This window comes from Trachypithecus francoisi, unplaced genomic scaffold (assembly GCF_009764315.1).
Source record: "Trachypithecus francoisi isolate TF-2019V2 unplaced genomic scaffold, Tfra_2.0 Lachesis_group8, whole genome shotgun sequence".
Lineage (NCBI taxonomy): Eukaryota > Metazoa > Chordata > Mammalia > Primates > Cercopithecidae > Trachypithecus > Trachypithecus francoisi.
In genome coordinates, this window is record NW_022681473.1 from 51,174,133 (window position 1) to 51,185,797 (window position 11,665).

The following is an 11,665-nucleotide window of genomic DNA, read 5'->3' on the forward strand; positions in this document are numbered from 1 at the left end:
TTCTAGCTGTAGGAAGCAGATAATAAACGAGAGAATTTCAGAGAGTGTTTAAGGCTATGAAGTAAACAAAATCAGGCAAAAGTGATGGGAAACATAAATTGGTAGTGAGACAAGCCTCTTTAAAGAGATTCTCTTAAAAGATAAGGAGTCAACAATGCAAAGATCTGGGGACAACCATCCCAGGCATGAAGACGAGCAAGGATGAAGGCCCTGGGGAGGGAATGAGCTTAGTGTATTTGGAAAATTCAACGGACAGTGTTGTCAGGGGTTGGGAGAGCTTCCTGTAGCACCTAGAATCACCATTCGGTTCATACATCCTGCTGTGACTGTTACTCTGCCCATCTGCCCACACTCCGGCCCCACACATGGTGACTTGTTCTTGAAACTCTTCCCTGCTTCTCTCACCCAGTCCATGAGACATATTTGCAAATATCTCAACCACAACTGTGGAGAGGGCTCAAGTTATTTCCTGTGGGTCTCCTAGCCTCAAGCAAATCAGTAGATGTGGGTGGTTCCCTTGTTTAACTTTTCCTGAACATTTCATGGAAGTTATAAATATTCTGTGAAAGGTAGAAGCCTGCTCTACATAGACCTTGCAAAGGACTTCTGGTGTTCTCACTTAACTCCTTGCCTTGTCCTATCTGCACCCCAACTCCATCCCTGCCAAAACATAATGTAAAAGTGGGGTATTTTATACCAGCAAGAGCTGGCAAACATCACAAAAGACCTTTTGTGTGATATAGCAAGCTTCCTGACACTATAGATGCCCCAAGAGAGGTGCATTTGGTAAAAATCAAACACAATTGCACACTACTGGAGGAGAAGAGAGAGAACGTAATGCTTTAAATGACTTGGGCCACATATCACTCCGTTCAATGCATGAATGTGCTCAGCGAGCATGAGATGAGCCTCTCAGCTCCCTCACTCCATCATATGATGAGGATTTTGTACTTGCATATCGGAGCAAACCAAGAGTTTATCTGCTACTCTACTGAGGAAATACTGCTCTCTTCCAATGCTGGAGGGAAACTAGACGTGCTAGACTTTTTGATACATGCCAATTCGTTTCTATTCCTCTTACAGGAATATTGGGGGTAGGGTGTTTAGATAAGGCTAGGTTGAAGCTGCTATCTGGGTTTTATCTTATGTGTCATTTCAAGGGATTACTTTTGACTTAAGTGATTTTTGCTTTCCATGGCTCTTTTTGAATCTAGCCCTCTAGTCCCATCTTAATGGAACTCTGCCATACTCAAACATTTTCTTTCATTTTCATTCTGAATGTATACCCCAGTGGGTTTTCATTTTTCTTTTTCTCTTCCCACACCACCCCTTTGCTTTCTTGGTTTATTTACTTAACCCTCATTCCTTTTGTTCTTTGCTACTTCCTCTTTTATTGAGAAAGGAGAATGAGACAAAAGAGGCCACAACACATGCTTGCACATACACACCCCAGAACTCCTGCCTCTGCTCTTTTTCCCTTCTTTCTTTTGAGACAGAGTCTCACTTTGTCACCCAGACTGGGTGCAGTGGCACAATCTTTTTTTTTTTTTTTTTTTTTTTTTGAGACGGAGTCTCGCTCTGTCACCCAGGCTGAAGTGCAGTGGCCGGATCTCAGCTCACTGCAAGCTCCGCCTCCCGGGTTCACGCCATTCTCCTGCCTCAGCCTCCCGAGTAGCTGGGACTACAGGCGCCCGCCACCTCGCCCGGCTAGTTTTTTTTTTTTGTATTTTTAGTAGAGACGGGGTTTCACCGTGTTAGCCAGGATGGTCTCGATCTCCTGACCTTGTGATCCGCCCGTCTCGGCCTCCCAAAGTGCTGGGATTACAGGCTTGAGCCACCGCGCCCGGCCCAGTGGCACAATCTTTACTCACTGCAGCCTCAACTTCCCCAGCTCAAGAGATCCTCCTGCCTCAGCCTCCTGAGTAGCTGGGTCTATAGGCATGAGACACCACAGCCAGCTAATTTTTGTATTTTTTTGTAGAGATGGGGTTTTGCCATATTGTACAGGCTGATCTTGAACTCCTGGGGTTAAGCAATCCACCTGTCTCAGCCTCCCAGAGTGTTGGGGTTACAGGTGCGAGCCACTGCATCTGACTTCCTCTGCTGATTCTTAGCAGGAACATCAGTTTATCTGTTGTCAAGTTCATGCACCTAGATGACCTTTCACTGAGAGAAAAAGACATATTGTGTTTTTACATGACTGTGCATGAAAATATGTGACAGAGACAGTTAATATGGTTCTCACAAATTTATTCTGTTTCATCTTTTAGAAAAATAAATCCTCCTTCAAGTTTTAACTGGGCTCATGGCTACCCAGCTAAATGCTGTATTTCCCAGCCTCCCTTGCAGCTAGGTATGACCACATGACTAAATTTTTGCCAACAGAGTGTGTTTAGCAGTGCTGGGTGCAGTTCCTGGGTCACATTATTAAAAGAAAACTGCTGTCCTCTACTTCCTCTCCCCCCAGTCCCCTGCATGCTGACTGAATACAGATGTGCAGAGGTTCTCCTCGGCTGTGATGGTACTGAGGAGAATAACACCTTAAAACAGTGCTGTTTAGTAGAAATAAGCTCAAGCTAGGTGAAATTAATTTTGTTAACAGGTATTCACGAAAATATGTGAAAATAGGCAAAATTAGTTTTAACTAGTGTATTTTACTTAATATATACAATTATAATTTTAACATGTAATAATACACAAATTATTGAGACGTTTACTCTTTTTATACTACATTTTCAACAATCATTGCATATTTTATACTTACAGCACATCTCAATTCAGAATAGCCACATTTCAAGCACTTCATAGCCACACGTGGCTAAGTAGCTACGAACTAGACAACAGAGTGCAAGAAGATGTCAGGGGAACAAGGTAGAAGGAGCCTGGTTCCTAGATGGCCTTATGGAGCAAAACCTCCCATCATGCTGGATCTCCCATTTACCTCTTGTTTAAAACACTTGTGTTTTGGGTTCTGTTAGTAACATGAGCTTAGCCTGTACTATGACTAATATAACATGGTAAGAGTCCCCCCATCTCACAACAGAAATTGATATTGACCTATATATATGTGTGACAGTCTGTATAACAAGCAAATGGACAGTGTGAGAGTGAAAAGCTCCTCATATACCAGCCCATAGTGGTAAATGTATCAGTGATTATGGCTTCTTGATACAATTGAAAGAGTCAGCTGTAATGAAACAACTTACCTGTGTATGGGGAAGTACTCAAGTTTTAAACCTTGAAAAATTCCATTTTGATATGCTTTTTGCTATGTTTTTATTTCTTTCATTTCCTAAAACTCAGAGCAATAAACAATCTCCACAACCATTAAGCATTAGCTATAGCTGCATTTTCTAATTTTTATTATCAGTTTGTACTACTTATTAAAAGTAGTAATGGTTAAAAAATAGTTACATAAAAAAGCAGGAATGGTGCAAAAAAGGGAAGAGAGGTAGGAGGGGTGGCTTAATTATAATATCATCAGCAGTATTTACATTTTTAAAAACTCCACCAGCCAGGAAACAGTTTAAAATACCTCATCCTGTGTAAATTTCTCAGATCCTAAATATGTCCTTTCCAAACATATAATTTTGCAGGCATGGTCATATAACATCTGTATGTAAAAATGAAACAACAGTAAAATCTATTTTTTCTTTTTTCTTTTCTTTCTGGGTATTTTTGCTTCCCCCCATCCAATTTCCTTTCATTTCCCCACAAACAAAAGGAATTGGCCAAAGACTGACAACGTTCTTCATGTTTCTAAATTAATCCTCTAATTTATGGGGAAATACAACATTGAAGCCAATAAGAGAAAAGAGCAAATGTGAATAAGGATTTATCACTTTATATTACTTTGTAGTAATATAAAGTAATTCTCCTGAGAGATGTCAGTTACTATCTTGATTTGTTGTTCTGTTTTCCTTGAAGGAAGGCTCACGATCCAGAAGGCGGAGGGTAGCTGAGTGAATTTCATTCTATTCCCAACTAATTTCATTGAGTCAACACAGAAGACTGGTTAAGAGCACAGATTTAGGAGTCAGACAGACCTGAGATCGTATCCTGATTCTGCTGATTATTAGCTGTGTGACCATGGGTAAGGAACTAAATCTCTCTGAGATTTAGTCTTCTTATCCGTAAAATAGTAACGATCAGAAACTTCCTCAAAGTAACATAAGGAATAAGTGAGATGAGTAGGAAGAACTTAACACAATATCTTATCCAGGGCTTTGCTGCTAAGTATTTTTCTATTTCCAAAATAATCATCTCATATTTTTTCAGCAACCACTGTGTAACAATTTCTTTTGACATGAATTATTTCTAATTTTCACAGGAATGTTGGGAAAAAATCAAAACACTCTCATTTTACAGATGGAGAAATTGGCTCAGAGAGGTGAAGTGACTTCCTGGGATCACACAGTGAATATGTGACCAAGCAGGACCTGAAACCAACCCACCCAACATCAAAGCCTGTGCGCTTTCCACCAGTCTGAGGTGTCTACTCCTGTGGTCAGCGTGTGTCTCAGTGTGGGACAAAGAAAAAGCCATGCAGCTTTGGAGGTCTACAAACCTCCCAGTTTATAATAAAACCCCCAATTATGCTTGAAGTTGGACCAGATTTTGAAACGGCCACTGGACATTCTTTTCCCATCAAGTTCCTTGAAATGTCCCTTTAAAAAACATCTAGGAAAAGCCACTCTCATTAGCCAGAGTCTGACTTTATTTTCCTAATAAGCAGACCTCTGGTAAGACAAAAGAGCCTCTTTTATTTTCAGTCAATTATTGAACATTTCAGTGGATTTTCTTCTATTTGGCTTGAAATTGTGATCTGGGAAAGGCTCGTCCTGCAAATTGTCCTCCTGTATAAGGGAAGCCCCTTGAGGATCCTCAACTTGTTATTTTTAATCACTGTAATCTCCTTTTCAAAGGAGGCCCTGGTCAGAAACAGAGCAGGCCTTTCAGAGCTTTCTAAAGCACAATTATTGCCGTTGGAGGGAGGGGGGACTGTGGGAAGAGGGAGGGAGAATAGAAGTGGTGGGAGAGAAAAGGAAATCAATATAATACTAACAACTTGGAAAAGACAAAATAATGATCTCAACTGGATTCAGGTTTTGGGGAAGGAATCCCATGTTTCAGTCTTTTTTTAATAGTGACCATTTTATTCCGGTCTAGAGTACCTAAAGACTATACTTAGCAGGCACAAAGAACAGAAGCTGCTTGGGGATGAACTGGAATACTGTGGACAAAGATTTGAGGCAGGAAAACAAGTCATTGATTCCAAGGATTGTGAGGGATCCTAATTCAGGAAAAAATTAAAAAGCAAATAGAACACCAGCGGAATGCCAACTTAACAGCCTTAAGTCAGGACAATGAGCAGAATGTGTTCGAGTTACTTTTAACATAATTATTCTAAGAAAGAAGGAACCAGCAGAAAATGTCACAAACTAGGCCAGCAACTTTTCTTTCAAACTTTGAGTGGCGGAATCAGGTTTGCTAATTGCAGAATATTTACTTGGAAAACATCAGCATGGTTCCTGCAAGATCTCTTTCAAGGTCTTTTAGCCATAAGAAGGGAGAAAAGATGATTGCCCAATCTATAGCCTGAGTTGAGGTGTCAAAGTCCAGACTGCTGTTTAGGCAGGAGTAGCCTGAAGGGTGAAAGTCCAGGACACTCCCTATCCAGTCCCAGTTCCCCACCTGCTGGCCCTGGACTTTTAGGTAGTTCTAAAACCTCTTTGGCCCCGTGAATACCAGCTGTACCTCCCTCCCAGTGTTAGCCACCAGCTGCCAATGCTCAACTAAAACATAGAGGATTAGTGTGAAAAGAGACACTGGGTACACTTGGCCTGAACCCCAGACTAGCCTAAGCCACTGAAACAATCCTCCTGGGCTTGGATTAGCGACAGTCTTAGGCAAGGCTCCTGATATGAAGAAATACCTCATTCATTAATTCAATTAATTCATGAGGACCCAAATAACCACCATTCACTGGTAGATGAATGGGACTGGAGGAGAGCTGAGGAAACCTGCTTTCAAACGCACACATGCTCTTCAAAAACAAAAATCTGATTAAGAACCTACCTCCATTAGTAAACCAGTAAAGGCCTCACATTCAACTCTTACGCTTATTAGGCATCTCTTTTAGCTCAGGCACACTCACCTTTGTAAACTCATTTTCTCCCTACCACCAAGAGAGGGTGGATAAACAGCTTTTTTTGTTTGTCTGTTTGGCTTTTTTCTTTTCTTTTCTTTTCTTTTTTTTTTCAGCTAGGAAATAGGTGCAGAGAAATTAAATGACTTGCACAAGGTCACACAGCGAGTAAACCCAAGTCTGTTGGACTCCAGAGCCACTTCTTTCTCTGCTACGTGGAGCGGGGACATTTTCCCCTGTGAACTCAGGTCCTCAGTTTTGGGGAGGGCTGAATAGGCCAGTGAAGTTATACTCGCTTCCCTGCGGTCCACAGGGAGGATCGGCCCCCTCCCGGCTCCACTGAGTGGCAGTCGCCGCCCGTCGGCGCGGCTCGCTCCAGCCAGGGTGCCAAGCCGCGCACTCCCTCCCGGGATGGGCGGGGTGTTCTCCGCCCAAAATCTTTCTTTGTGGAGCTGCGCGCCGGGGTCAGATTGTTCCTCGCAAAGTGCTCAGCACGCCAAGGTGCCAAGGGCACCAAGGAGCCGGCTTGGGGTAGCTCCGGGTGGAGAAAGTCGGGGACACAAACCCGGGAAAGGGGGAAAAGCCCTCCAAGAAGGGTGGCCCCTGGCTTTGGTCTCCAGTGTGGCCCTGGCGCCCGCTGACACTGCCCCAAACTTTATCCTGTGTTGCTCCCACCGCTTCCGTCCAGGGCTCTCTGGGGAACTGGGAAGGCGGGGAGGAAAGTACAGTAGCTGGGAGCCCATTTGCCCCACCAGGTGCCCCAATGATCCGCTCCTCCCTGCTTAGCACTAGAGCTGACGTACGAAGGGGCGAGAGTGAGGGGACACGCTCCCTGGCGGGACCCAAGGTGAGGCCAGACAGGCTCCCTTCCCTTCCTGGTTACCTGTCCCCCACCAGGAGAGCGGCGGCTGCTGCACGGGGAAACGATGTCTGGGAGATGACCCTGCTGAGGAGCGAGGTGGCGGGCCTGGGGATACAGTCAGGCGTCTTTAGGTCGGTGCTGGTCGAGCTGCCTGTCCCGCCCAGGAGGCGCTCACCTGCTTGGACACCTCCTCCCTGAGCTCCCGAAACCCAGCTCTCAGCCGAGCGGCGTAGGCGCGACATCCCTGGCACGCGGAGACTCCGAGCTGCCGGAGCCAAGGTTCCCCGGCCTCCAGGGAGCAGGCCTTGGGCATCGGGGCTTCTCTTTCCATCTTCATCCAATTCCCCTTTCAGTTCGGAGCTTACCCAAAGCTCTTTGAGGACCCTGTCCCCACTGGGGACCTGTTCTGGAAACCCAAGATCCTCCATCTCGTCTGGGACCACGAGAGAATAATTTGGGGTTCTTTCCAAGGACCCTTTCGAGGAGCTTTAGGCTGTCCCTGCCCCTCCTTCTCGCGCCCCCGGACCGGTTAGGGAGAAGCCAAAGTCCCTTCTCCTGAAGAGACCTATCTAGGGAAGCCGGAGTGGTCGTCCCGCCCGGGGCCGGTCTTTGAGAATCGGGTACCCTCTCCTTCAGGGCCAGAGTGGGGAAAGCTGGGGTCGCTGCCTTGCCCGAGACCCGACCAAGAGAAACCTGGATCCCCTCCAGACTGATTTGGAGAAAGGCGGGTTTACCTCCCTCCTGCAGACGGCCGGGGGAGAAGCGAGCCTCCCTTGCAGTCAGGCCGGCGTGACGCGTGGCTCCGCCTGGGAACCGCGCGTCGGAGACGCGGGCTGCCTCTCCTGGCTGCGGCCCCCGCGACGGCCCAGTACGCTGGCTTAGAATCCGCGCCGAGCTCGCAGCTGCAAGGGCCGAGGGCAGCCAGGACAGAAGGGCTCTTGCGGGGCTGCACCCGCGCGGCGCGCCCGGAGACCGCGCGCCCTCCTCCGGCACCGCGAGGTCGGCGCCCTCCGGGGACCGGGTCCCGCGCTCCCAACGCCACGCCAGGCGGCCACTTACCGCGGTAGCTGGTTCCCGGCTTGTAGAAGTCGGGGTCGCCCTCCACGCGGAGGCTGAACTCGGTGTAGCCCTCGCGACGCGTGCCCTGGGCGCGGAGGATACGGCTGCAGTAGCCCTCTGACTTGGGCACTTTGTCCAGGGTCTCGTCGGAGAAGGCCAGCGCCGCGGCCAGGGGCAGCACCAGCGCCAGCAGTGCCGGCGTCTGGCTCAGCTTCAGGGGCGCCGGGGACAGCCTCATCCTCGCGGCCCCCAACTTTGTGCCGCGGCCTCCGGCCTTCGCCACGCGACTCCTGCCCGAAGTGGTCCAGACGAAGGCGCGACCTGGCGGAGCCGGGGCGGAGAGAGGGAGCTCGGAGCCGGCGTCGGCGACTCGGAGACCGTGCCAGGCTCGGCTTGGCGGCCGCGGAGCTGCGCTGCGCTGCGCTGAGCTGAGCTGAGCCGAGCGAACGAGAGCAGCGCGAGGAGGGGAGGGCCGCGGCGAAGGAGCGGGAGGAGGGAGGGCTGATTTTGCCCAGATCCCCCAGTGCAGCGCTGTTTTGTTTCCTCCGAACTGGCGATTAGCAACGCGGCCGTGTTTATTTTGCGACATTGGGTTCCCAGGGTCTGACGAAGAAATCGTGGCATACCGGACACTGTGGGCTCTGTCCCATCGCCTAGGAGGCTGCTGCTCCAACCCCCAGCTACACTCCGGACCCTCTGGAGGACGGTGCTCAGAGGAAGGAAAGCCTGAGAAATAACTTTTGTAGCACACCTGCTCTGTGCCCAGCAATATGCTTGGCGGCTTACTTACTGTATCGACTCGCCTTCATGTTCCCTACTCCCAATAAAGGTTACATTACTTTCACTCACTTTATAGATGAGCAAACTGAGACTTGCGACCAGTTACTGCAGGGTTAGATGCGGCGACTCCGGGCCCATTGCTCTTCCCAAGGCCATATTGGAACATGTCAGACTGGAGGCTGAGAAAGGAAAAACGACTTAGCTACAGAGCTTAGGGCCCAAGATAATTTTGGAGATCTATGAAAATGTTTTCTTTAAAAATCAGAAGAAAAAAGTTTAGGTCAAACAAAATGTTTCACTATATAATGTTAATGTATTTGTATTTACACCTCCACAGTCATAAAATATGCTTAACCTGGAGGAAGGAGCCAGCAAAGGCAAAAGTGCCCAAGGCTCAGGAAGGTCCTCCTACTGCCCGGGAAAGGAGTTTCGAAAGATTCAATGAAGAGCCTGTGTTTTCTTGGCTTACATTTTAGTTCAGATTCTCAGTCCTCAGGGACAGATGTTCAGAGAGGTGCTGAGCCTGAGGGCCTGAAGGGAAAAGACCTGGGGCAAGAATCTCTCCCAGTGTCTCTCCGGGAAGACACCCAAATCAAACCTCAGTCCTGCCACTCACCCATTGTGAAGCTTGGGCTAGTTACTGCACTCTCCAAGCTTGTTTCCTGCTCTGGAGAACAAGGGAGTGGGGGTGGGTGCCAGTACATCCTTCCTAGAGGTAGTGGGGTGGGGGGGGATATGCTAGAGTTAAATGATATGACCCATATAAAAGACTCGAGCTGGTCTCTAGTGGCGCCTGCTCCCTCACCCACCTGGGGATACCTTAAGCCCCCTGCCTCTCAGTGCACACAAGCATCCCTCCCCAGGTGCCCTCAGAAGCTTTGGTTTCCTCTTCTTTTTGCCCAGGGCCTTCAACACACCTTAAGTGCCTACAATTAGCAAGCAATCTCCTTTGCTTTCCAGGTCAGTGTTTCCTCTTTCATAATACTACAAACAGGCCCAGGGCGCCACCTGCATGGGAGGTCTCTCATTCCTGCCTGCCTGCCCACTTACTCCTCAGTGATTGTGCTGGAATTCCCATTGCCACTATTAACTGGGTGCCTTCTCTCAGAGGTCACCTGAGAGTAACCCCTTGCTGAAGCCAATTATGCTCCTCTCATCCCTAGCCCTTCTTGACCCTCACAGCACCTGATCCAGCTGATCGGCCCTCCTTTTTGAGGCGAGGCTCAGATCCACGTCTAAGTGCTGAGGGAATTGTCTGCATCTTCACTCCACTGGCTCAGCGCTCATGCTGCACTCCAAGTTACACGGTCCCACTCATCCAGCAAGCTTTCATTAAGTGTAGATTTGGAGCTAGACTCTGTGCTGACCAGTAGGTAGAAGAGGGAACAAAAATTCATCCATCCATTCATCCACGCATCCATCTATCTGTCCATTCAGTAATGACAAAGACCCTCCATGTGCCTAAAATCCTTAAAGGCAAGTAACATATCTATGTGTTTGGATAAAAAACACATAGATATGTTACTTGCCTTTAAGGATTTTACAGGCCTGTGGCAAAGGCAAATATTAAATACATAATTATATGAAACTTTTCAAATGATAATTGTGATGTATGCTACAAACTAAAATAAGTGGTTCTTGAAACTGTACTTGGTCTTATCTCAGAGGGCAAGAAACTACAGAAATAAATAAATTGTGACCCCTGTCTTCACGAAGCTTATGGTATGCCTGAAAGCTCAAATTTGTGCTCTTGAACCTCTATTCATCTACAAAAGGTTCAAATCTAAGTTGGAGGTGGGTGGGCATGAAGTAGGCAGGAATGCAATATTTAACTTTATGTTGGACATTGACAGGAAAACTATGTGAAGTAGGCAGCCTCAATTCACCTCCGCACTCCCATTTTTCAGATTAGAAGCCTGTGAAATTACCTGCTGAGATAATGTTCCATGGCTATTAAGGGAAAGAGCCAGGATTTAAAACAGGCATCCCCAACACCAAATGAGGTACTTTCCAGTACACAGTGTTGGCCCTACCATCTGGGCTATGACAGCAGGCTCTAACCAGCTCACCAAGCTCCAATCCCAGTACATGAGCCAGGTTTTCCTAAACCAGCTTGGCTGTCACTCAGACCTCTGCTCTCTTCTCCACTCATCCAATCCATCACCACATCAACAGTTTCACGCTCTCCTCCACCACTACCCCAGTCCGTGTTGACATCCTCTCTCATCCTCCTAACTGTGTTGCCCTTGTCTACTTGTGCTCTCCTTCCATCTGTCTTCTGCACTGAAGCCCAAGTGATCTTTTTAAAAATGCAGATTTGAATGTCAATCCTGAGGTTAAAATTTTTTCTCAGTGATTTTTCAGGGCTCTCAGAATAAAGATAGAATCTTTAGCCAGGTCTCCAAGGCTCTGCTTGATCTGCTTCTCCAGCCATGCAGCTCTTCTCTTTGCCTGTGCTGTTCTGTCTGCCTGGAATCCTAACATGCTCTTTGGTCTCTCCTACCCACCACCCTCCACTGGCCAACTCCTATGCACTCTTCAGATCTCAGTGCAAAACTGCTTCCTCAAAGAAGACCTTTCTGGTTTCCTAGAAGAGATCCAGTCACTAAAACTGCTGGAGCTCATGGGTACCTTTTCTTTTAATCTCCTGCCTCCTCCTCCTCCTCTTCCTCCTCCTTCGTCGTCTTCTTCTTCTTCTTCTCCCCCTCTTCTTCCTCTTCTTCTTTTTCTTCTTCTCCTTCTTCTTCTCCTCTTCTTCCTTTTCTTCTTCTTCTTCTTCTTCTTCTTCTTCTTTTTCTTCTTCTCCTTCTTCTTCT

At 47.5% G+C, this 11,665-nt stretch overlaps 1 protein-coding gene across 1 annotated transcript in view; it reads right to left on the reverse strand.

Annotated features, from left to right (window-relative positions):
* The window catches only part of SPON1 (spondin 1), a 316,933-nt gene extending 308,224 nt beyond the window's left edge, over positions 1 to 8,709 (reverse strand). Inside the window, exon 1 of the mRNA XM_033204547.1 lies at positions 8,070 to 8,709. Within this exon, the coding sequence (XP_033060438.1) occupies positions 8,070 to 8,658 (589 nt within the window). The 5' untranslated portion in view covers positions 8,659 to 8,709. The remainder of the gene's footprint in view (positions 1 to 8,069) is intronic.
* Positions 8,710 to 11,665: the final 2,956 nt, after the last annotated feature.